General features: G+C 41.3%; 2 protein-coding genes across 3 annotated transcripts; one reads left to right on the top strand and one right to left on the bottom strand.

Moving 5' to 3' along the window:
- Positions 1–13,749: 13,749 nt before the first annotated feature.
- On the bottom strand, positions 13,750–15,329 carry cdca5 (cell division cycle associated 5). Its single transcript, XM_004074147.4, has one exon. The coding sequence runs from the start codon at positions 15,208–15,210 to the stop codon at positions 14,422–14,424; it is 789 nt and encodes a 262-aa protein (XP_004074195.1). The 5' UTR covers positions 15,211–15,329; the 3' UTR covers positions 13,750–14,421.
- On the top strand, positions 14,764–25,417 carry psmb2 (proteasome subunit beta 2). 2 transcript variants are annotated; one of them, XM_011481130.2, is made up of 6 exons: positions 14,764–15,016; positions 15,928–16,050; positions 16,137–16,207; positions 24,755–24,917; positions 25,004–25,053; positions 25,215–25,415. In XM_011481130.2, the coding sequence occupies exons 2-6, from the start codon at positions 15,939–15,941 to the stop codon at positions 25,314–25,316; spliced, it is 498 nt and encodes a 165-aa protein (XP_011479432.1). In that variant the 5' UTR covers positions 14,764–15,016; positions 15,928–15,938; the 3' UTR covers positions 25,317–25,415. The 2 variants fall into 2 exon arrangements, with proteins under 2 accessions (XP_011479432.1, XP_004074194.1); XM_004074146.4 differs by lacking the exon at positions 14,764–15,016 and adding an exon at positions 15,335–15,545 and having other exon boundaries at positions 25,215–25,417.
- Positions 25,418–26,765: the final 1,348 nt, after the last annotated feature.

The following is a 26,765-nucleotide window of genomic DNA, read 5'->3' as shown; positions in this document are numbered from 1 at the left end:
ACTCTTCATCAGAACGGGCCTCTGAGGACCAAAAGACTTGCAGCTCTGGACTTAGATGGGACAAGAAACTAACAAGATAATCACAATAGGGACACATTAAGTTTTTCCATCACCTGACAGCAGGGGGCAGCAGTGTGCAAGAAGAATATAAGTACACTTCACTACATCATATATGAATAAAGAGATTAACAAAATAACTTCTTGGGAGGAGGGAGGTTGACCATAAACACTGATTTATTCAGATTTTAGCTTCTCTTGATCTGACTTATGAACTTTCATCATCTTTGTCCTCTTCATCATCTTCAACTTTAACTGCTAAAATCTACAAAAGTCTGGGTACTGAGGCTGAACATCTTTGCTCATATCTTGTGAAGCTCATTTGTTGATATAACTATTTTGTTTTGAAAGAAAAAATGTTTTATCTACATTTTTTTGCATCTACATATTTATTTAAAATCTTGAAATAATTTAGAGTCCTGTTGCCTCACAAACCTCAGTGTTTGATGGACTGCTCTGTAGATTCTGCCTTGAACTCCGATGCTGTTTGTGTTTCTGTTTTGCCCTAATTTTGGCTTCAATGTGACATGAATGAGCTAAAGTTCCGGCTGAATATGTTCCTCCAGGAGGTTCCTGGTTCAGGAGCTGCTGAACCTTCTGTTCATGCACACCTCCTCAACTCCTGGTCCGAGCTCTTGCACACTTTGGGATGTGAAAGTTTTGGTAACAACCACCACCACCACCACTGCCACTGCAGCAGAACACAGAAACAACACACACGCCCTCTCCTCCTCCTCCTCCCCCTCCTCTGCCTGATGTAGTGTGACAGTGTGTTCGCCCTTGGCGCTCTGCTGGCGTGGAAAAAATCAGCTCTGACAGAAAGGGGGTGGTGGGGGGGAGGAGGGGAGGCTGCAGCCCGAGGCCTGTGGATGATGAACCGAATGGAAAGACCTGTCGTCAGAGGACGGGGAGACGGATACTGATCAAAAAACATCTTTAGGTTCTAATAAAACTTTATTCTGACAAAAAATAATATTTATTGTAAGAAAAAAGCAACATGTGGCCAACATTTGTGAACCATCTCAGCCCTTCCACTGGGTTGAGTAGCAGCAGCCAAGCGCTCCTAATGACCTGTTTCTCATCTATCTTTACCAAATTAAAGTTGCATGTCTGCCTAAAACACAGGATCTTAATAAAATCAGCTGGTGCTTGACAGCCCAAAAAACTGTTTTATATGATCTGAAATCCATCAATGTGTACAGACAGTAAATTGTTTTCATGAAATGTGATCAGAAAATCTGCATCTCAGACTCTAGAAGCCTCAGTTAGCTTCACAAAGAACCCAACAAGGGTACTTAGACAAGATTTATCCTGTTTCTAGTGATCGTATAGCCTTTTAAGGCATATTTACACTATAAAAGTATCGTTTTTCTTAGCAAATTTACGCATTTTAAACTAATTTTAAATAATTTAAATAATTTTATAGCTGTTTTTCTGCTGTTTTTTTTTTTTAGCAATCTAACATCATTTTTAGACTTTACCAATTAAATAACTGAACTTTGTTTGCAGTATTGTTGTATTTATTGATAATATAGCATTTCTAGACACCTTAATGCAAAACCAAATGTTTTTTATTAATAAAAGACAAAACTATTGGGTTTAATTGTCTTACACAAAGTAAAAAATCTCAAATGGAATTTAAACCTCTAAACATCTGATGGGCGGAGCTACCGCTGTCTTCTAAAGCTGTTCTTTGATTATGGTCATGTTTTTGTCATAGTAAACACTGTTCAGTTTAAGAATTTTGTGGATTCTTTTAAAGTGCTTTAAAAAATGATCTAAATTTTTTTTTTTTCTAATCTAAAAAAAGAAGCTAACTTTAAAAAATGACAAACAAAAGCTGAATAAGGCCAGAGGCCCGTAATGTTAGTATTTAGCATACTAACATTACGGGCCTCTGGGAAAAAAAGCTGAATGTTGCTAAATAAATGGCAACAACCTTAAAATATCTGACAACGAACAATAAATGCGACATTTGATTAAAAAAAAATCAAAAAAATATTATAATTATTATTGAAAAGATGGTTTGTGACATGGAAACCGCAAAAATAAAAGCTGAATGTTAAATTAGATTTACATTTTTCCAAAAATTGTGATTAATAGCACATTTTTGTCAGAATGTTTTCTTTTTTGTTGTTGTTGAAGTCAACAGGAAAGTCTAAAAGAGCATTTCAGTTTATCCTAATGTGGAAATGATAAAAATAGAAAACAAAAGCCAAATTGCACATTTAGAATATAATCTTTTTTTTCTTTTAAATCTTTTGGTGAAAGTGTGTTAACAGAGTTAACAAATAAAAAATCTTTCAGAGGATTTCAAACTTGATCCAAAGGGTACAATTTTCAAAAAGTAAAGAAAAGAGTAGCAACCTGTTCACCGTTTGACCCGGGGGGCCCGCACCCACTTGAGCCTCTTGACTGGGTTGAAGACATCCGACCCGGCATGTGTGTGTGTGTTCGCACGTGTGTGTGTGTGCGCCTCAGCTGCTTCAGCCGCTTTAACCAGCTAATAAATATGAAAACAGCAGGTTAAACTGCGGCCTGAAAGGATTACCGTTGTCAATGGAGTCCCGTGAAACCCCCGCAGACCTCATAAAGGCCCATGTTGTCCCATAAAACTGAGCAGAACAAAGCAGGGGAGCGGGGGGCTTTTTCACGCATAAGGGGTTTTCTCAGGAGTTCATTGAGGGGCGCCGCGTCCGGGCCCCCGCCTACAGATTATCCGGCTGCCGGTGAAAGCCCAGCTGGGAGCGGCAGGTGTAGAGATATTGAGGGGTTGGGGGGGGACCGGGTGACCATGCCGATCTAAGCAGAGTGTTACTTCCTTTTAACTTGCTCTTTTTCAGTCCCCCCCCCCCCCCCCCCCATCCACACCACCACCACAACCACCTCTGAGATGGGGCTAAACGGTGACACCCATCCCCACAAAAGTGACAAGCAGCGCGGGTCGTCCCGCCTCTGTGGCGTGAAATCGAGGATTAAACCGATAAGCGTAAAGAATGACACAGATCCAACGTGTTTCTGGGTCTGGACCCCAAGCCGCTTCCAGACAGGTGATTGACATCTCCCACACTGCAGATCAAACAGAAGCTCTTCGATGTTGCAGCTTTCAGAGGTGAACTTGCGTGTTTCACCTCCTCATCAGAGGAGACTCAGATCTCCCAGATCTCCTGGAAGTGGCCTCCCAACCACCAAACCCCAGTCTGTAATCTCCACAGTCCAAACCGTGTTGCCTCTCCAAACGGTGGCCCGAGGCTACATGTGGCTCCTTCACATAATCCCCCCAAAAGTGCTGCAGAGCTGCATGTCAGAGCGACACAAAGCTCGCAGCGCTCCCACACCGTCCCCCAGCGAAAGAGGGATTAATGTCCTCCGCATTATGAAGGATGAGAATGAATAACAAACAGCCAACTGTTTATCCGCACTGTTAAAGAAAGCAAAGACCATCCTCCAGTTCTTTGTGGAGCAGATTGAGAAGGTCACGCACTGAATCAGATGAAATGCAGAGGTTCATCTTCTAGCAAAAGACTTTGGCCTATTTTGAATGAGCGACTCACCAGAGAAAGTCGTTTCAACATGTACGTCTTTTGAACAAAAAAGTAAAGAATATTTCAGTTTAAAAAATAAAACGGGAAGTTCTGTTTAAACATCTTCCACATTTGAAGAGACAACAGGGGACAGTCAAATCCACAGATAGGATCACTGGTGCCAACCTACCCTCCATCCAGGACTCGACTCCCCGAAAGTGAAGAAACAGGAAGGTGACATCTCAAGAGGAAACTGTCATCCAGGTTTTTAAAGTGCTGGACAACAAATCACTGTGCACCACAACTACACAATGCAAAAATTGTTATTTCTACCAGATAACTGTCCAAAAACACCAAATCTTCAGAGGTAAAGTACTTTGTGTGGAACAGACATGGTCAATCAAACCCCATTCAGATTCTTTACTAAATAAACGACCTATTTTAGCCCAAAACAAGAACACGTACAGCAAATCAACGTAGAACATGAATCGTGCGTGATTATTGGACTGTTTATATGCAATTATTTTAGTGATTTGTGCGTCAATTACATAATTTGAATGTGATATGTACGCCATATACGCGACATAAAAGTTATGCATCTGTGGTACTTGCGTTAAAAGTCCATTAAACATGCTTGGAACAGTCGTGGAAAGCCACAAATGTACATATCCATCTTCCAAAAAACACGCACAATTGCGTAAGATTTACGTAACAATTGTGTATAAACTGCGTAAAATACACGTAGACTGCATAATTCTCAACCGACCAAAACTTTTAAACAGCTCAAAATGGATTTCACGCAAAGACCCATCGGCCGAAACCCCTTGACAGACATCTGCGCACATCGACAAATGAAGAACGCAAGAAACACTTATGACTTAAATCTATCATGCATGTATCACAAAAAGACCAAATTTCATACATGGAAAATGTACAAAATCTACGTAATGGCTGTGTGACACTGCCTGAAGCTTTTTTTTTAACAAGCTTTTACTCATTTTCTGTGGTTGTTAATTTATTTCAGTCCGGTCCTTACATCTTGTTTCCTTATTATAATAAAAGATTGTTAGTGGTACAGTAATATGTGAATTTGTTTTTCTAAATAAGAAAAAGAGACACTTCACAAAAGATAAATGGGGCTTAAAAATGTATTAGTTTTGGTAAAAATTGGGGAACAGATGTCTGAAGCTCACAAAGAAAAGTAGAAAATGTACTGTTGCCGTTGTTGGATTGTGTGTTTCGACAATGTTTCCGTGCTGCAAATAAACACAAAATAAGATTTATCCTTGAATGAGCCGAAATAAAAACATTTTTTACACCAGCCAAAATGTTATGCACAAAAAAATATATAAACTGTTATAGGTGTGCTCATTTTGAAGGAAGGTTAGCAAGTAAAGGGGTTAAACGGTTCACTTGTTGTGTCATTTTGTTTAAAATCACAATACATTTTATTTTGAATTTGGTCTTTTTATGGTCAATATTTTCAAAGAAAACCCTTCTGTCAGTGATTTTAGGCACCACCCTGTGGTGGCTGCAGAAATGTTTAGACTTTTATTTTTATGCATCAAATCTGGGCTGTTCAATTGAGAAATCTATGGGAAATTTTGACATTTTAAAGGTTGAAGTGTTTAAACTGAGCGGGAGAGCTACAAAAAAAAAATCCTAAAGTAGACGTTAAATGACATTAACATTCATCATCACATCCTTCATGACTGCACATTATGGCTCCTCTTCCTGCAAGGATGCAAGGATGGAGGGAACTTCTCAGAGCGAGTGAACGGGAAAAGCAAGGATGAAAGAATGAGTGGCGATAAAGTGGTAGATAATCATCTTTTCATTAAACTTTCATCCCTGCTGACTTTAATATTCAAGAGCTCAATTACTGAGGGAGCGGAGGAGTCTCAGTGACCCTCCATGAAGAAAAAGACCAGGATAAATGACAGAAAGAGGAAGCACAGATACGAGTGAAAGGGTTGGAAACATGGAGGAATGATGGTGTGGATCATGGACTGAAATATTGTAGGAGTTTAAGGACAATGTGATGACAGAAAGATGTGTTGGGGTTGTTTTTGGGGTGAAACAAATGTTGAAAATGTTGGAGGGATGATGAAAATATGGCCAATGCCAGATGGAGGGATGGTAGAGAGATGGTGAAGAAATGCATCAGAGAGGATGGAATATGATCAATACATGATGGAGGGATGATGAAGAGATGATGAGCGATGGAGAGATGATAGGAAACTGGGCATGGTGAAGTGGAGATGTGCCATGATTCTCAGATGGTAAAGGCAAAAAAAAGTTATTTTCCATCATTGATTCTGTAAGCTGTTCCACTTAAAAAGATGAGTTTGGTCTGTACAGAATGTAAAAAATAAATCCAAGAAATAATCATTTTAAAATGAATTGATTTGAATAATTTAGCAGAAAATAAGTATTTAGCTCCTAAAATCAAGACCAGTTAGTTCCTCTTGAAATAGCTACTTCTATCCTCCACTTATCATCTGTCGTAATATCAGGTATTTGAACTGGCAATCTGTTTAGAAGACACCTGTCCACACCTTTGAACAGGTTACAACCTCTCCAACCATGACCAAAACCAGAGTTGTCAAAGGCCAAGGCTGTAATCTTGAGCAAGGCTTGAAAGAACCAACAGCTTGATGTGAAGAGATCAACTGTTGGAGCAGTTATTGCTAAATAGGATCCCATGAACACCAAACCCTCAGTGAACCACAGGGTCATGATTTGGGGCCACGTTTGACGCTGCGACACCTAAATGACACGCGCTCTTTGACATGCCGTAACTCTTAAGGCCCGTACACAAAAGGACGAATATTCGCCAGGCGTTATTCGCCAGCGTTTTTCGCCAGGTTTTTTATGTTCACACCCAGGCGATTTTCGCTGACGATGAGCCGAGCGAACATGCAATTTCATTCCCTGACATTAGATGGTGCTTAATGTAAACAGAAATACTCCTGTACACAAGGTGGCGCTGCGCAACGCTTCTTAAATTCGCTTTTCACTCAGAAGAAGAGAGCAGGTATTTACGCGCTTGTCAGAATCAAACAAAGAAAACATGAATATTTCAAGCACCAGTAGCTCCAACTGGTGCTTGGTAAGGGGATATTTTAGAATGTCCGTCATTATTTCTTCGCGGCTGTGTAGATGCAACTCGGCTTCTATCTTCTTCGCTGGTATGTGTGCTCAGCAAGGCAGTTTTGTGTTTGAGCGCCCCCAAGTGGTGTTTTACTGTAACTTCAGAGGCTCCAGACACGTGAGCAAAAGCGCCATTCTCATTGGTCGAGTAGATTTCGACGCGACGCGTCAAAAAAAAAAACGAACCCGAGGCGTTTTTGTTTTTTTTTACGCTTTGACGCGTGGCGTTTTTTCGCGTCGGTGTGCACACTCACATTGGTGCCCTTTGTTTAGTCACGAGGCGTTAAACGTCGGCGAAAATCGCACGCGAAATTTGTCCCGGTGTGTACGGGCCTTTAAGGCCCGTACACACCGGGACGAATATTCGCCAGGCGTTATTCGCCAGCGTTTTTCGCCACGTTTTTTGTGTTCACACCCAGGCGATTTTCGCTGACGATGAGTGGAGTGAACATGCAATTTCATTCCCTGACATTAGATGGCGCTTAATGTAAAACAGAAATACTCCTGTACACAAGGTGGCGCTGCGCAACTTTATGCTTCTTAAAGTCGCTTTTCACTCAGAAGAAGAGAGCAAGTATTTACACGCTTGTCAGAATCAAACAAAGAAAACATGAATATTTCAAGCACCAGTAGCTCCAACTGGTGCTTGGTTCGGGGATATTTTAGAATGTCCGTCATTATTGCTTCGCGGCAGTGTAGACGCTACTTGGCGTCTATCTTCTTCGCTGGTATGTGTGCTCAGCAAGGCAGTTTTGTGTTTGAGCGCCCCCAAGTTGTGTTTTACTGTAACTTCAGAAGCTCCAGACACGTGAGCAAAAGCGCCGTTCTCATTGGTCGAGTAGATTTCGACGCGACGCGTCGAAAAAAAAAAACGAACCCGAGGCGTTTTTTTTTTTTGACGCTTTAACGCCTGGCGTTTTTTCGCGTCGGTGTGCACACTCTCATTGGGGCCCTTTGTTTAGTCACGAGGCGTTAAACGTCGGCGAAAATCGCCGGCGAAATTCTCCCCGGTGTGAACAGGCCTTTACGCTGTTGACACCATCAATGTCAATCAGCTCATTCTGGTTTGATTTGATTTATTGGTTTATTACAAGCATTGCTTGTAAACAATACAACAACATTCCTCAAATATATCAAACTGATTGCAGAAATAATGAAACACATTGATAAAAAAAAACATCAACAAAGAAAAATAAACATGAATATAAAAGGAAAATAATTTTGTTTCATAATCATAAATAGAGATTTTGCAGTTATTCACACGAGACACACTTAGTTCACATTAGATTAAATAATATAGAAATTATTAACTAAAATCAAGTATAGTTTGATTTATTGCTTGAAAAGGAGTGGGAAGAAGCAAATGTATATAATCCCACCCCTACTTACACGAAGAAAAGCGGCTTTTTTATGTCAGCTGTGCACCGATATGCAACAGACTACTAATGTAGTCTGTTGCATATCGGTGCAAAGCAGCTCTTTTGCAAAAGAATCAGCTGGAATTACGTTAATCACGTCAGTTGAAGACTTACGAGAGTCAAAAGAATGTCAGCACTGTTCCTAAAGCTTCTGTGTTAAAGAGTTAACAATAACGGAGGTCAGGTTTGGGGGGATTTGGGGTTGAAATTTCCATCCATTAGTCAGAGCATTGAGGATGAAACATGCCTGTATCTTCCAGTATGACGACACATCGCCCGGGCAACAGAGGAAAGTCTACATAAAAGCATCAAAAGGTTCTGGAGCATCCGAGCCAGTCTCCGGAACCCAGTCCAATAGATAACCTGTGGAGGGAGGTGAAAATCTGAGTTATAGCCCCAAGAGATCACAGCTCTTGAGAGGATCTGTTTAGGGGAATGGACCAAAGTAGCAGGTAGAGTGCAAGCCTGGGGAGAATCTACAGGAAACCTTTGACCTTTGGCATCCGCAACCCTAATTACATTACAAATCATTGAGAGAAACTTTTGTTATTGACCAAATACTTATTTACGGCCCCGTTACACTGATTTCCCTGGATTCCTTTTGTACGTTCTGTCTCACAGTTAGAGTGAATCTATGATGAACATTACAGACCTCTCTCATCTCATCAACTTGCAGAACCTGTGATTGACAGATACCTTTTTGCCTCGCTGTATAACAGGGGGCTGTTTTAGGAATGACGGCGAGATGATTGAGGGATGTTGTTGGGATAATGGAGGGAAAGATGTGGAGACGCAAACTGACACACTCAGATGAGTATAGATTTTTTTTTTAAAGGGAGATAATGGAGAGATGTATGTGTGTGTGTGTCTGTGTGTGTGTGTGAGCGTGCACGGTTAAGTGTATTAGCAGTCGGAGCGCTGAAGCCCACAGGCGATTCCTGTGTGTGCCTGCGATAAAGGGGGAAAAGAGGGGAAGTATAATGGGGGTGGGGGTGGGGTGTATTTGGGGGGGGGGGGTTAGAAAAAGAGAGGAGCTTCCTGTGTGCCATCAGCCTCTGGATTGTGTCCCCGTTGGTCCTTCTCCTCTTTCACACACAAACTCTTCCTCCTCCTCCTCCTCCTCCTCCTCATGAAAGAGTGTCTTGGCAGGGTAATTAAGAATGGCCTCTAAACACAGGAGTGTGGCAGGAACGCTCCAGATGAAAGTAAATGATTAAAATAATTACAGGCTGAGAGCTGACGAACCCGAGTGCGGGCTGGCCGCCGGACATTTGTCAGTAATTAGATAATTAATCTGAATGCAAATGATGAGCCCTAACGAAGCAGTCAAGCTGAACCAGCGACAACTGCCGAGAGAGGAATGCAGGGGGTGCGAGGGGTGAGGACGGGCAGATTTGGTGGTGGTGGTGGTGGGGGGGGGGGGGGGGTAGAAATACATGAATATGAGAATAAATTAATAAAAAAAAAAACAGGAACACTGTGAGCCGTAAATTAACAGCAGCAGCTCCAAAAAATGTTCAGTGAACGTCTCGTTAAAAATACACAAAAGGCAGCCGCCTGTGCAGGAAAGAAACCGGGGCAGGTGTAGGGGGGGGGGGGGGGCATGAAATGGCACCTGAGGAGGTAAACACGGCCTGAAATGTGTGAACAAACTGTGGATTTACCGTCACTCAAACCGTCACCCCCTCCTTACCCAACCCAAGCGCGCGGAGGTAAACAGCTCCCACTGACGAAGAGCAGGTACAGACTGCGGGCTTTATTTACCGCAAGTTCCTAGCGCTGCTTGTTGTTATTATGGCGCTGACGCTCGCTCCTCATGTGCTCACAGCAGCTCCGGGGCTGTGATGTTAGACGCTCTGAAGGCGGGTAAACACCAGCACAAACCGGCAAGGTGCCACTCAAACCCGACAGGTGCAGACTGGGGTTTGGAGGCCCGGTTCTGGTTCACACTTGGCCTATAGACCTAATCCAGGAGATGGGTCATCTCTCAGAATGAAGTCCAGACATGGGACAGGAGTTTAGCTGACAACTGTTACTAGTTTCACATCAAATGTAAAGAAATCTAAATTGTTTCTATGGCTGGAAAACCCAAGAATTTTTCTTTTGGGCTTTTAAAGTTAATTTGGAATGTTTTCTCTTTTTGTGTGTTCATTTTGGGTCGCAGCAATTAGCAGCAGCAAAAACAAAAAACGGGGAAAAAGGGAAAAAAACAAAAAAATAAAATAAAATAAAAATATATTTTTTTAAACTGACCAAGTTTGGCCCAGAGGGTAATCCAGGCTAATCTGGAGCATTGTGGAAGAAGACTCATCTATTGTTAACATCTCCAGGAGATCAGCGGTCTGGACCTGCAGACATCCAACATCACCAGACAAAACTTATATAACTTTCCCTAACCTAAAAAAAGTATTTAAGAATTGAACCATTTTTTTAAAGATTAAAACAGGAAAAGTAATAATCTAGCTGCATTTCCATTACAGAATTTACAAAACTTTATTGAAATTCTAGAAATGTTTAAAAAAAGCAAAATTTTGCAATTACACTGTGATTAAATCAACTATGTGAGTAAACACAAACCAACTAACGAGATAAATCATTCAAAAACATGAAAACGGATGTGAACAATACTTTGATCTACAGCATTCTAATTTCTGCCACAGCACTAGCACTCATCATCATCATCATCCTCCTCATCCTCATCATCTATCAAAGGAGACATTGGTGTCTTATTTAGGCCGTGGAGCACCAAGCTCCTAACACCTGGGAGCGGCTACGAGAGGAGGGATTTTGGGAAATGTTGGTTGGTGATTTTACAGAGGAGCTGTGGATCCAACAATTCAACTTTTGGAGAGCAGTGTGATTCTGTGGGATCTCTGGTGGCGCCAACTGTGCAGAAGCAGATTGCCATCAATGTCTACAAACTGGCTACCTGTGGTCATGTGAATCTGAAAGAAGTGTTTCCATTGCAGTTTTGCAAAATATGTCCGTTTCGATACGCCTCAAATACCAATACGCCTCCAAGCTCAAAACCCTTTTTTTTTAAATGTGTGTCATGTATATATAGATTCATTAGCCAATGATGACATTTGTTGACCTGGCACGTTAGAAGAGTCTCAATATTCACCATTTCACACATTTCTCTCACATTCATAAATGCACATTCTGTAATTCGTATGATCTGTGAGTTTATATTACAAGTGTACCTCAAAATTATGTTTGTGAAATGGTTTGTGTGTATTCGTGAAACACTTCATTTGGATTTGTGAATTCATATTACATGTTTGCATAAATACGTATTTGTGAAACACTTTGTGTGCATTTCTGATTATTGAGACTGAATTATCTCCACAGTTTCACTTAGGCAAAATTACTATCCCAATTCCAGTTTGCGCAATCTCATAGGTAATGGAAACTCAATTACTGTTAGGGTCGCCAGTTAAAGTAAAGGTTTTTTTGAGCAATATGGAGTGACTTCCAGTTCCAGTTGAGAACTTCTCATTCTGGCCGTTGATGTTTGCAGCCAGCTCCTCTTAGTGGTTTGTGATTCAGTTTGTGATACGTCACCAAAGATGTTAAAGGTAAAGACTGTGTGAACATCTACACAAACAACTTGAGGTTGCTGTGACTGCAGCTGCTCAGATTATTCAGAAGGCTGGGGTCCACGGGGGTGAAGATAAACTCCACGAACAGGATTGCAAGAGGAAACTGAGGAAAAAAATCCGGACAAAAACCAGAAGGTTTAGAATGACCATCAAAGCCCTTACAGATTCATTCTAAGGTCAAAGTTCATCAGTGTTGAATCAGATCATTGGGAGTTGTTTGATCCAAAGTGGGGTTTGTGGAAATTACCAAAAAGAGCACAACTATTGGAAAAATAAATTACGGTATATTTTTCCACAATGCATATCTATAAGTCAGTATGTACCCAGGAGAATTTCTTTGGACAGGTGACACAAAACTGGAAACATCTTCTTGTTGTTCTGAAGACTGACTCTACTGTGAAACACGGAGGAGGCTCTATTATGGTCTGGGCATCTGCTCCTATCGATGCTTCACTTAGAGTGTCAAAGCTAAAAAATGATTGTAAAGTCAAGTTCGCAGGCGGGGAGTCAAATTCCTGTATATTTTTAATTGTTCCTGGAGACCTTGTCAAGATTGTTGTTGGGTTGAAGTTCGTGTCAAAGGTGACACTCTAGGTGAGACCTAGAGTTCGTGACCCGCAAACGGCATCATACTACATCAGAAACGCCGAAGCGAAGGCCGGACAAGTGCAACACGGCAAGGAAGAGCTGGCTTCAGCGATTGACATGTCGGCAACAGCTCGGTTTTGATGGATTTGACATCAATCCCGCTGCGAAGCTATTAACACGTCATTAAAAAGCAGGCATTTCACACCTTGACAGCTGATCCGAGGAGCTTCGGTTAGTGAGATGAGTCTTGTTAGTCTGGATGACACCCTGCTCTCCTCAGAGACCTAAGAGGGAGGAAAAAACTTCTGCACTCTCATTAAGTCAGCAGTTTGTCATCGCTGGAGAGAGCGGGGGCTAGTTAGAATGCTTTGTGAAGCCTGTACACACAAAAAGACACAAACTCATGGAACAGTGACACTCTGGTGTTTTGACCTGATTCAGTTTCCAGTCAACAGTTTTGTTCTCATTGATTCGACCGGCTGAGCCGTCCCAGCAGCACCTCTGCAACCACAGCGGTGTGGGAACTGGACGGTCTTCAAGTGTCTGAAAGTCACAAACAGCAGATGATAAAAGCCGGGAATTGATGAAAAGAGAAACGTTTGTTCAAAATATTTGATAGATCTGTCAATCACTTGTGATTTTTACTATATTTTGTCACTTCGTGTTTGTGACTTTCAGGGCTCAAAATTTTAAAAGCTGCCTGAAAAACCCCCAAAAACCATCAGTCTTTGCGTCACCTGAAAACTCCAATCCAGATTTTTTCTTTGTAAACAGGAGCAGATGAAAAAAAGCATTTTTTTCTGTGTGAGCATTTACGTGTTTATCTTAATTTTCTCTTAGTAAGATTTACATATTTCTTTATCATCTGATCATTTTGTGACTGTACATCTAAATTCATTTGATGCATTTGGTTTTATTTTTTCGCTTGAAATAAAAGTCCTGATTCTAGACTTTTGCTGCTATAAGCAAAACTGTATAATTTAGTTGGATATTATGCAAAAAAACGATTTTGATTGGTTATAGGGTTACAGTTGCTTTTGACCTTTCACCCTCAGTTTTTTTAATTGAAAGGATTCAAAGTTTTTTTTTTGTCATATGTACAGTTAGAAAACGGGTTTTCATGCTCGCTCTGATTGCCATAAGGTTAAATTAAACATAGAGTAGGATATTTACAGTACTGATCAATTTCAGAGCTTCACAAAAACAGTTTGAGACAGGATCTGATGAAAGGCCATTCAAGGCTTTTCAGTTGAATTCTTTAGCTATGTTATAGTTTATTTGTTCATATTTCCTGTGTCATCTCCTTCTGCAGCTAGTTGATATTTCACTGCAAAGTTCTAAAAAATTGTTGTTTAATATAATTTAAAACTCTTTAACTGTACAAATAAGGGTAAACAAAATAAAGTGTATGTTTAAAAAAAGATGTTTGCTTTTATTCAAATACACAGAACAGAAGAAATGTATTTAAAAGACACATATAAGATATAAACAACCTTAAATGGATTTCTCTTAAACTAGAAAGAAAAAACAAAATTAAAGAGGAAAAAGTGCTGGTTACAGATGCCATGTACTTTATTTTTCTCTAAAAACATTTGGGAAAGTTAAAAAAAAAAGAGAATCCAAACTGCAGAATAAAAGCGTCTCCAGTCAAAACCTTTAGGATAAATGTTTCTAAAGTCCAATCGTCAGAATAAAAGCTTTTTATCTTCAAACTTCAAAGTAAGAGCTGTTCAGCACCAATTTTACGACTCAAAGCTTTTTATCTCCAGACTTTTGCATAAAAGCTTTCAAGCTTCATTTCAGAATAAAAGCCTTTTAGCTCCAAACGTAATTCTTGGGGAAATGCTCCTCAGTAAACGGTTTTAGCACTTAAATTCTGCCAAAGGATAAAGTCCGGTTTAAATAAACCAAAAAAACTGAAGTTACAAACGACTAGCAAATGTGATACTGAAAATGTATTTAAAAACTATTTCACACCAAGTGAAGGAATAAAAATATCTGGACATTTTTAACATTTTCTTGAATTATTTTTATCACAGTCCTTGAGAAGCTTCCCCTGGGCTTGAGTAGAGCCAGTTTCTACTCCACCACCAGCTCAAACTCCTCCGCCTCCTGGAACTCCGCGTTCATCTGGGCGACCAGAACGTCCAGCTCCACGCCGTCGATCGGCGCCACCTTCTTCCGCCTCCTCTTCCTCTCCTTCACCACAGCCACTCCAGGGATGTTCGGGTCCGGTTCGGCCGCACCGCCGGCGTCGGTATCGAGCAGAGACGTGAAAGAGTTCAGGGCAGAAATGGAGGAAAGCTCCAGAGCGCTCCTGGACTGCCCTGCCGCCCGGTTCACCTCCGGTGTCTGCAGATGCTGGAAGCCGAACAAAGTATCGCGAGAGTCCGGGCTGTGGAGGGACTTGTCGCTCAGTCTGCTGTAGGAGCGGCGCACCTTTCGCGCCCATTCTGCGTCCTCCGGGGTCGCTGGCGGCTTTTCTGCGGGGTTTGAGGTCGGCGGGGAGGAAGGCAAGATCGGGGACGGCATCGAGGCCTGTTTCTTCTTCTTAGCCGAAGAGATGGCGGAGGCCCTGCGGTCTGGGACCAAGTCAGGAGTGGACACCTCTTTTTTCTGCCCTAGTCTGTTGCTCGTTCGCCGTGGTGTGTTCTCCTTGTCCTGCTCCGCGGAGGTAACGGTTTTTCTCGGAGCTATTTTCCTTAGAGTGATGGACCGTTTCACCGGGACGGCCTCCAGCGCGGCCATGTTTGTGTCAATCTTCCCCGGCGGTTGCAGGGTAGAACTTAGCCGCGGCGAACGCCTCCGCGGCGGGTCTATGTGTCGGTTGGACTCCACCATCACGCTGTGAGTCTCCCCTTCCTTCATGGTCAACACAGCTTGGCTGTAACCTCAAAATTCCCCCGATGACGGACGCCCTCCGCTCGGTGACACACAACAAAAACACTCCCGCGTTTCAAATCGCCCGCCCAAGTCGCGCGGTTTGACGTCACCAGTATGCGACAGGCAGCTAGCTGAACTTTTGCTGTGTAATATTCTGAGCAGACCCGGCTGTCCGCGGCTGCTTCCTCGAATTATTCTTACATTTTTTTGTTTATTCGCGTTTTTCACGATGGAATATTTAATCGGAATCCAGGGACCAGATTTTGTTCTCGTCGCCGCCGATAATGTGGCCGCCAGCAGCATAATCCAAATGAAACACGGTAAAGTAGCTCGTCGTTAGCTGTAGCATTAGCCGCTCCGCCGATTTTTATTTTAGATTTAGGGGGGTAAAGTTCAAAGCGTTTTGAGATTTTATCTGGTTAAATCAAGCTTTTATTTCCGAATTTACAGTTAATTTGTTGTTGGTTTCTTATACTTGGCCACACTATATCAAATAATCGAACCAATGAAACTAATCTGCGTTCGATTTAAATTATTTTTGCGGATATTTGCTTAAAAATCGGTGCAGTTTTGCTCCCGATTTGAGTTTTTGGTGTTTTTCTGTATAATTGGTTTTGTTCTAAAATTAGCAGATTATGCAGCCTCATGCAGGCTAACTGTGAAAGTGAAAGTTCTAAGGTGTTTTTTTTTTTGATCCACCAGATTATGATAAAATGTTCAAACTGAGCGAGAAGATCCTGCTGTTGTGCGTGGGAGAAGCAGGAGACACGGTGCAGTTTGCTGAGTACATCCAGAAGAATGTCCAGCTCTACAAAATGAGGAACGGTAGGATGGAAACTACACAGAGCAGCTGTCTGTGGTTCATCAGGGGATCAGAACAAGTCATTGATGAAACTTTTTCTCCCCTAAAGGTTACGAACTGAGTCCATCTGCAGCAGCAAACTTCACACGGAAGAACTTGGCAGACTACCTACGGAGCAGGGTAACCATGCATGAGAGCAAAATACACTTTTAGCATTTAAAGATAAACATTTCCTGAAACTGAACACTAGAGAAACATTTTGAATTTTGTACTCGTTTTCAGGGGTGTTGCTTGAATTAACTTTGTTAGGGAAACGTATTAGGGCCCCATGGACGGATGTCTTACCCAATAGCATCTCTAACACTCACAAAAAGATGTGTTCTTACTAAAATTAAAAAAAAAAAAAAATCAATTTGAAAGCATGTAATTCCAAAAATGATTGTAAAAATTAACAAAAAGAAACATGTAGGGGTTTTATTATGAGATCTAACAGAACAACAGGATACAATTTTGTCAGAAAAACACATATAGCTACTATATATATATATATATATATATATATATATATATATATATATATATATATATATAAAATAGGAAAACTACATTGATTGGTGGTGGTTAAAAGTGTGTCAAGATTGCAAGTGTTTGTGTCTTCTGTTGCAGCTTGTGAGGAATTCATCTATTCACATCTAATCTAAAACATAATTTGTGTAATCCTGCCTAAGTGACCCTTTCCTGCTCATGTGGACTGAACTGCACTGTCAAAAGGAACCCATTTGAACATCTGCCACACTTGTGGCGTTCTCCCCCGTCTTTGACCCTCACGTTAACGTCTGCAGCTTTTCCCCGTGTTCATCCAGGAAAAGCGACTGTGTGAACAGTTTAATTTCTCCTCTGAATAAATTACATCCATCCTCTAGGAACAGCAATCTCATATTGCTTCAGGAAAAGTGCCGATAAAAATCAGTAGCTAATTCCTGTCAAAGTCATCGAGCGTCTGAACTCATCCAGTTTCAAAGTTTCTTCAAAATATTGAAGTTCGGATAGATTTCAGACAGAAATCTACCAAAAAGAAGATTTTTATCCTGTAGATTAAAAAAAAAATTCACACACTGTGTCACATTTCCCAAGTCAGGTTCTAAAAAATACATTTTTAGGAGAACATCTACATCTGTGGCAAATGAAGATGAGCTACAGATGTATAAAAAGAATGTTTCCAGAATGTCTGAACGCACCTGGTAATTAAGATATACAGCAGAAAAATCAACCAAAGCATTAAACGCTAAATAATGGAGGTCCCTCCTGAAGTTTACAATAATGAATCACAGCTTTGAAGTCACATACGTTGCTTGTGAATCCAGAAATGTCTGCATCGCTAAAATCCACAGAAACTGATTTGCGCTGTGAAACATAAAAACCATCATGTGGTGTTCTGCACTCTTAATCACCAAAACCTCAGCGAGTCCGATTTAGTCTCTCATCCAGAAAAGGTTTTGTCAGATGAGCTTTGAACGTTTTTCCTCCTCGATTCTGTTTCCAGTGTAAGGAAACCCTCAGGTCTAGAAACCAATACCATTTTAGTTTAACAATTTGGACAAATCTTTATAGCTACTCAGTGCTGTCCTTGTGCCACTGGTTTCTAAAACCAGTGTAATTTATTCAGCTTCTTCACTATTTCCCCTTTTTATTTTTAAGAACTATGTTAACATTTTTAGTGCGTTTTTCATTGTTTAGGGAATTTTTTTCTTCATTTTAGTAAATAATTGTATGGGGAGGTTAGTATTTATATCTGCAAATCTGTTTTTTTTTATTGATTATGCAGCCTCTACGGGTATTTCTTTCTTATACATTTATGTTTTGAGCAGATATAGTTTTTATCTAAATCTGTATTTTTCCCTTTTTTTGTGCTGAATTGGTTTTTGTGGAATCTCAAAGGTGAAACTTAACCCAGAAAAAATGTGCCTAAGATGATGAAATAATGGACGTTGGTAGCAGTCTGCATATGTTTGACAGTAATTTTGGATGTCCGGAGGATGTTTTTCTACCAATTACAGCAGATCAACCTTCAGCTTTTTGCCTTAATTTGTTTCAATGATTTACTTTTCAGCTTTTTGTTTTGCTAATTTATTGCCAAAAGTACCTTTTAGTGAAGATATTGTGGATTTTTGCATCATTTCACAGGAAATTCTTTGTTTTTTTTATTTTAGCTAATTTTCTCAGATTTTAGAAGCGTCATCAATGAGCTGTTGATTTGTTGCGATGCGAGACGGAAGGAGCGTCCAGATCTTGATCCGTGTTCTCCTGTTGCCACTCGTATGTCGGATTGGCGGCTGCGATTCATTTGGAGCTGCGCAGCCGCCGCCTGTCACAATAACAAAGGGTGAAAATAATTACGAAAAACAATTAGTGTGGCAGAGGAGGGAATGTGGGACACACCGAGTGGAGGGGGTGGGGGGGCCTCCGGGGGTGGGGTGGCAGAACACAACAGCGCACAGACTGAAGTGTGAGTGGGAGTTGGCGTGCACACCGCAGGGACTTCAGGAGCAGGTTGGGTTTGTTCAGTCAAGGTTGAACAGACTGAGGAGGGGATCATTGATATTCAAACTCAGCCGTTATTTTTCCTGCCTCACGGTGATCGGCTCGGATTTCCGCGATATGGCGTCCTCAGGAGTGCCGGAGGAGACGCAGCCGTCCGCGCTCCTCATCCCACACTGTCCCGCAGCTATGCCCGCTCTCCACCAACCTCCGGAGCGCGGCTGCAATTCACTGCGGTGTACAAACAGCTTTTCATGAAAAACGCGTGGAATTTCAAACATGGAACATAGAAAAACAGCTTTCTAACATCAAAATGATGAGGTTTTTTAAACGTTTCCTTTTTATAGAAATTTCAATGCTTTTGTTTTATATTTTAAAAGACAACTGAAAAAGAGAAGTTCTCTGAAACTCTGATAAAAGTCAAGGTACTGCTGATGCTGGTTTGTGTGTTCAAGTGTGTGTGGTCGCCAATGTTGTCCCCCTGCGACTGCAGACCTCTGGGAGTTGTAGTTCTTTGCAGCCATGCCGTGCTCACATGCAAAACAACCCCACAAACCCCGGGAGTCCCGCGTACACTCACTCAGCTGCCTCAGCCAGAGGATGAGCTTATGTTCGTGTGGATTTTTCGCCGTGCATGTGGGTAAATGAGCGTGCACGTGAGGAGAAACCTAACAGCCTCTCTCTGCTGCACACTGAGGGTCTGGCAGGTATCTTCTGGCAGAGCCGCTCAACGCGCACAAATAATTAGTGAGGATTGCACACACGTACAATAATTAATACGCAGACTGGAGAAAAATGCCGGGAGACGGTGGAAGATTCAGAATTCGCATCCAGATCATGATTTGTGTCGCAGTTGAGATTCGGTGTCGTTGACTGGCTCCAGAACCCGTTCAGATCCAGACTAAAGCTGAGGAAACAGCTATTGACAAGTGATCTGTTCCAGCAGCAATGTTGCTACGAAACACAATGTTTGTGATTTTATTTACAGCTTAGGAGGAAACAAACAAATTATCTGTTTAAAAACTGAATATTAGAAAAATGCTTACTGTGAAATATATTAAAACACATTAACTGAATATAAAATTATATATATAAATGAAATATATAAATATTGAATTTATACACTTATAGATACGCAAGATGTGACACATAAAGCAATCCAGCCTTCACACAGGAATACACAACGTTAAATTGTTTTAAATTGATCGCACCCACCTTTATACCCCAAAACCTTTTAGACTTTTATTTTGAAACCGTTTAAGTGATGCTAAAATATCCTAGGCTTTAATGTCCTGGTTGGAAAGTCACTCCACAGATCGATTTATGAAGATGTCGGTGAACTTTCAATCAGCACATGAAAAACTCAACTCATTTAACGAAGGGGGGAAGTTCGATTTGCCATTTAACGGTTACTATGGTAATATCTTGCAGTGGGCGGAGTCCATTTGATGGTGAGATTTACTCTTCTTTGCTTTTATGTGCTACATTTAATGAGTTTAAGGACTTTAATGGCAAAAGAAAGTATTCTGACTGAAATGTTTTTATTGTGCGCTTGCACTGAGTGTTTGATGATCGCTGTCCAGCGCGACGTCTGCGATCTTGTGCTTAGACGAGTTTAGACGAGTCGGGATGAGGCTGGGTTTCTGAGAATTAGCTTAACTCCAGATCTGGCCTGATTGTTCACTGTGCTAACTCGCAATGTATTTCAAAGCCTTGACACTTGTCAACGTAAAGCAAACAGAAAACGATGTTAAGCTCTTTGGGACTTACTATTTTTTTTACATTTGTCTTCCACTTTTAGCTTTTTACTTTTTGAACACCAAATCTGTTGCCAGCAACTAAAGCACACAGTGAACCAGTGAACTACCGTAACTCTTCAACCGTTCACACAATTAATGTAATTCCAACAGATTTTGATGTATGCAACGCTTTTTGGTAAATTTTTGTACATGGGCGCAAATTAGAGTAGCGATTGCGAAAACACTTTACCCCTGTAAAGTGTTGCATATCATGGCAAAGCTGCTATTCCGAGCTTCAAATACGTTAAAGTGTGGGTGACATGGCCTATTTTAATAAGCCAAAATATAGTAAATAGTTTCTATTTCATGTTGCGATTGTTTTTAATATTTTTCGAAAAAGAATAAATAGCGAAAAACGCAATATAAACAACGAGGACGGCCGCCGGCTTCACGCATTCCGCCGAATTCGCGCCGCCCTGTTTGTGACGTAACGAAAGGAAGACAAGGCAGACAACATGGCTAGCACCGATAGCGAAGCACAGAGTGATGCTACCGTCTCTATTAGCGATTTATCATCAGATGAACAGAAAGATGAAGAGGAAAGTTGCGGAGATTATCATGATGATGAGTCACTTTTGCAACCGTATCGATTCGAAACCTTTTGCAAAAGTGAGGAGGATATAGCAGAAAGTAGTAGGTCTAGTGATCATGCCGATGACGATAGCCAGCATGAAGATTCGGCTAGACTCCAGTAAGTCTAAAAAATGTATAAAATTAAATTACTCCACTTACCCTAAAATATACTCAAAATGTCCCCTTTTGGCCTAATCTAAACAAAGGTAAACACTGGTTTTCAACCCAATTTACAAAATAAATGTCACAAAATAAAAGTTTCCCAGATGGTACTACTCTTTAGTTAACAAAGTCACTGTATATCATTAACAACTGTGGAACATTAACAGTTTTACCCGTTTGAACCCGTTTGAAACCTTTTCTCGTGCTCGCGCGCGCTCACACACACACACAGTTCAGTTTACTCACGGTACCGGCACCTCAAAAGCAAAAGAAAAAAAACGTTGCAGGCCTGTTGCTTCTCTTGCAAAACATTGAGTGCGTTGAAATACTCCAGTTGGATCCAAGGACAACAGAAAACACGACTACTTCGCCTCAATGTGATCCATCGTGATGCACACTAGCTTAGCAGCCTCAGCTCCCGACTCCAGCGCCGTCCTCTCCGACCCAGAAAACGGCTCGCTCGCTTCCAGCTCACCCGCCTTTCCTCGACTCAGAAGCCAAGATCCTCCTCCCAACTCTCCGTTCAAAATTCTTCGTTTGTGTCCCGGTTTTTGTCCCTTCGAAAACGCAGACTTCTCTCCTGCAGATCTGGAGGGAAAAATCCTTCGCCGTCCACCTTCTTGAACTTTCCCCTTTTCAGCAGCGTTTCTTGTTTTGGGAATTTTATACACAGATACACTTTCACTAGATGTATTGCTACATCCAGCTGCCACACAAAGACTTGGCATGTTGATGATTAACAGATTTAAACACGAGAGAAACGAAGACTACCTGTTTTGTTTACATGCTGTCCGAAGCGGAACTGCGAAAGTCAACGCCTTTCATGACGTCACAGGTCATATCGGGTTCACTTCCAGCCTGCGCTCTAGCGGCAGATCCAAATCTCTGATTCCTTCGAAAGATGTCTATTATTCATATGCTTCGGATTTTTTTCGACGCAAACTATTGGTATCAATAGAATCAGCGTTTAAAGGGCTTTTTTATTTGACAAAGTTGTTCAAAGCATGGCATCCACACTTTAAAGAATTACATTCATTGCACTAAAGATTGAAGAGTTACTTGCGATGTGCAATTTAGTGATCAAAACAACTAAAACATCGTTTCCGTTTCACTGCAACCGTTTTACTTAAATAAAACAAAACTGAAATTCTACTCCAAATGACCCACAATTCCATAGGAGTTGGGCATCTAATACAAAAGGGCGATTGGTCAGCGATATGAAGAGGCCCGTGCAATTGGTCAAACATGTAAAGATCTATTTGATTTGTTAAAAACTTCAGGCTGCCTTGAAACATAAATGTAAATGTATAATTTAAAGATTTAAGGGAACCATTTATGGCAGTTTAGGCCGTCTTCTGCAATGTACGTATCGCTCAGGTTGATACCGTGATTGTGATAGATTTTCGATTTGTCACGCGGTCCTAATGCCATTTGCCGTCCTCTCGGGCTCGTGTTTTCACTCTGTTTAACCACGCTGGCGCCTTAGAAGCCGTGACCTGAATGTTGCATTCAGTGTTCAGGGACGTTTCAGTTCTGTCGCATCCGCTCCTCAAAAGCAGCCGTTCATGGGGTTTGTGAGCGCAGGTGAGGCTTTTGTCAGCCCCGACCGTGAGCAGGAGCCACTGCTGTAGGCGGTGGGGGGTAGGAGGTGGGTGTGAGTGCAGGTGGCAGGTTAACAAGGTTCCTTCTGAGGTGACTCTCCGAGGTTATTTTCATGCCAGGTCCACGTTGTTGTTAGTGTAACCAGTGAGACAGCTGCCGGGGGTGGGGGCGGCTGGTGCCGCTGGGGTGTTTGCCGGCTCACAGAGGAGTTGGCGCTCGCATTAAGATATTCATCTGACACTCTCACAAACAGCCTGTTTCTCACGCGCGCCGAAACAAGCGCTCCGCAGGGAGCTGCGCCGCCGCGCACCTGTGAGCGGCGAGCAGTTGGTCGCTCCTCACAGCTCACCTGGTGTTACAGCTTTCAAACCCCGGCTTTTTTTACATTTTATTCCTGCGTCCTTACTCGAAGAAATTTAAGCCACAAAATGACGACGACTGCACAAAGGGAGGGAGAAGGAGGCTGCGAGTGTGAAAGATATAATTCAAAAGGGGGGGGGGGGTGGCGGGGGTTAAAGAGGGGCGACTTTAGAAGTTTTAATGAGCCCTGGCGTTTCTCCAGGGCAGAGAGAGGAGGAGGAGGAAGGGTTGAAGAGGGAGGGAGCGATGAAGGAGCGACAGGGGTGCTGACTCCCAGCAGATGTCACACTATCAGTGACACCCCTCCCTCCCTGTCTCACCCTCTCCTCTGTCCTAGACGCCCTTTTAAACCCCCCCTTCTCTGTTGCTGGTGTTGCGTTGAAGTTGCCTCGTTGTACGTCACTTGGCTAAGCTGAATATCAAAGCTGATAATGAGACGTTTGTGTACAACGAACGAACAGAGGAGGAAAGAGTTGCACTTTTCAAGTGGGGGGGGGTAGCTTCTGTGCCATAAAGCATCAAAGAAAAGTAAGAAAACAACAAAGAGCCCCGTCATCGGTCTCCGTATGACAGGCGTTGAATATTTCTTTTACTATTAACTCTTCCTCGTCTCTGTGACGAAGCCCCGCCCACATTGAACAGCTGTCTAAATATGAACCACATCGATATGAATTCAGCATCCTCTAAGCCGTCTGGATATTGTTTGAAAACAAATTTATGACATTTTCATTCTTACTAGGTGAAGCAATTTTTAGTTTAGTATTACATCAGAGGAATATCTTATAGTTTAAGCTATTTGAAAAAAAAAATACTTAAACATGCAAACCTAAATACCTAAATAATTTTTTTCCCTTTAACCTCTAAACTTATTATAATTTAACTGCATTTAGCATTTTCACAAGCACAGATGTTAAGTTTTGCTGAAGTTTTTATCAAATTTTTCTTTCTTTTCTCACTTTTTTTTAGAGCTTCAACCGTTAGTGAAAGGCAAACTTGCTTACTTGTGGTACGTGTTGTATGGCAAGTCGAGAGGATCAAAAATCGGAACTGCTACTGTCCGTTTCTAGGTTTACTTAAACAAAAGGAAGAATGCTCAAAAGCAAAAAGATGAAGGGGGGGTGGGGGGGGGGGGTAAAAAGGTGAGTGCCAAACTGGAACACATGCAGCAAAAACAATGAAATCAAAGGCTGCTGACATTTGTGTTGATACAAAACTCCCCTCTGTTAACATGTGGCAACATCTTTGACGGTAAATCTAAGGCACCAAAACAATTGAGCAAAAGGAAATCCTTTTTTTAAATTGTTTCCCACACGTCAATGTATAATAAAGGTAATGTGTTTTTCTGGAAGACTTGGAATTGGAGCGCATTAACATCTATTGTTAAAAACAAAGTTCTTTCATTTCAACTCATTTCACTAAAGGGAGACGCGCCTTCTCAAAATCAAACTGTTTGAGAAGTTTCAATAATTCCAAAAGGGCTAACTAAGAATTTTAATTTAAAAGCACAACATTTTTAGCTAAGGAAATAAATTGCAGTCAAGTATTTATAAAAGAAAATAGATCATTTTGAACAGGTGCAGCACTATTACTACTACATCTATGGAATGTCTGACCCTCAGGGTTACAGTATGCATTTGATGGTGATGTGTGTGATACTGACCCTTTGGGCTTGCCATATATTGCTTTTGCGCAGACGCCATACCATGTGAATCTGCTGCTGGCAGGCTACGATGACGCAGACGGACCCGGCCTCTTCTACATGGACTACCTGTCCTCTCTGGCCAAGGCGCCCTTCGCTGCCCACGGCTATGGAGCCTTCCTCACTCTGTCCATCCTGGACCGGGATTACAAACCAGGTCCTCCGCCTCTCCTGGTTCTTCCTTTCCTTCATCACTGTCACTTAAGTCGGTTACAGACGTGATTTTATTTTATTTTTATGCAGATTTGACCCGTGAAGAGGCCATGAACATTCTGAGAAAGTGCGTTGAGGAGGTGAGTCTTTCTCTTAGGAACCAGAGGGAGAAATGAGGACAGACATCAATGATCATAGGAGCCCAAAATACATCTACAGGGAGAATAATTTCAGCTTTTGTTGGGTTCCTGCTTTCACATTGAACAATGACATCCTCCTCCTCATCATCCTCTTCCTGCAGCTGAACAAACGCTTCATCCTGAACCTGCACTCCTTTAACGTCCGTTTGATTGACAAGGACGGCATCCATGACATGGAGAAGCTCACCGTGGGCGCCAAGTGACGGCGCTGCGACCACCACCCTCACATCAGTCTGTTTCTCTTGTCCTTTTTTTGTACCACTGATCCCCCATCCCTCAATAAAAAGTGACACAGATTTCCAGACTCTTCCTTCCCCTGTGGTGCTTCTTCTCCTTCAGTCACTCATCAGGTTGGATGAGCTGTGGAGCCTCGTCCTCACTGAGGGGGCGTGTCTACAGCACGCCGGTGTCTGCACGTCCACATTTAAACCCATCAGAAAGGTTTTGAGAAAATATTTTTCTAAAGAGAAAAAAACTGTTTTGATTTTTTTTTAATTCAATACAGATTCAGTAGAGTTTAGCTGAATAAATACAAAGTCAGCTAGAAAAAGACAATTTAGATTTTCCTGGAGGTTTTTAATTATCCAGCCAAAAACAATTTAAGAGAAAAACTTCAGAAACATTATAACTCAAATATTTCCTATCTGACCAAAGTCGATGGTTTGTCTCCGCAGACATGAGGACTTTGAAAATATATATAAAATGAAAAGATAAGGCTAAATCTGTATAAAAATTAGTTTGAGGAAACCCCTCCTCCTTGCGTTCCTAAGAGGAAGTTAACAATTGGCTCTAAGAAGCTATAAATGCTATTGACTTCTATGGAGAAATAAACGGCAATAACTCCGTTATTCTATTTGTCAGAATAACCATTCTTGCTCTGATATTTTTTATTTAACATTTTCTTGCAAATCCTGTTTTTGTCTCCACAACTTTGTTTTCTGTAGTGCAAGTTATTTAAGTTTCTGACCAATCAGAAGACTCTGTAAAAGTATGGGGTCTCACGTCAAGCATTTGACAGATTCTCCAGGGCTCACTTTCAAGTGGTAGAGGTTTGGACTTCCAACAAGCGCACTCCTGTTTGGTGAGAATGGTTGCCATAGAAGCAATGACCCAGACTGACTTAAATCGTTTTCTCTTTACTGCTGTCGTCTGGTTCCAACATGGCGCGGTCCATACCGTGTAGAAAATGGAGACAGAATTTACTTTATTTCATTGGCGCTGCAAGTAAGACCTTTTCTACTGAAACAGTAGAGGGTATAAAAAATTTTTTTTTTCCTAAATTAATATTAGTCATTCATAAAATCAAAATAGATTTGCTGATTTCTTTTTTTTTAATGGTTGAACTTGTGTTATTATTGTTATTAAATCATCCATCAGTTTTTTCTTAAAAGTTCATCTGATCCTAATATCTCCTGGAAGAATTCTGTAGACGTGTCAGAAGTCTGCTTCAATCTTATTATTGCTGTGACTCCGATCTAAACAAAATCAGCTTTAAGTAATGAGAAAAGACATCATAAAATATGAATATATATATATATATATATATATATATATATATATATATATATATATATATATATATATATATATATATATATATATATATACCCCCCCCGTCTTTTTAGCTAACCTGACATTAAATTCCTTTAAAT

This window comes from Oryzias latipes, chromosome 11, assembly GCF_002234675.1.
Source record: "Oryzias latipes chromosome 11, ASM223467v1".
Classification (NCBI taxonomy): domain Eukaryota; kingdom Metazoa; phylum Chordata; class Actinopteri; order Beloniformes; family Adrianichthyidae; genus Oryzias; species Oryzias latipes.
This window is presented reverse-complemented; position numbering and strand designations above follow the sequence as displayed.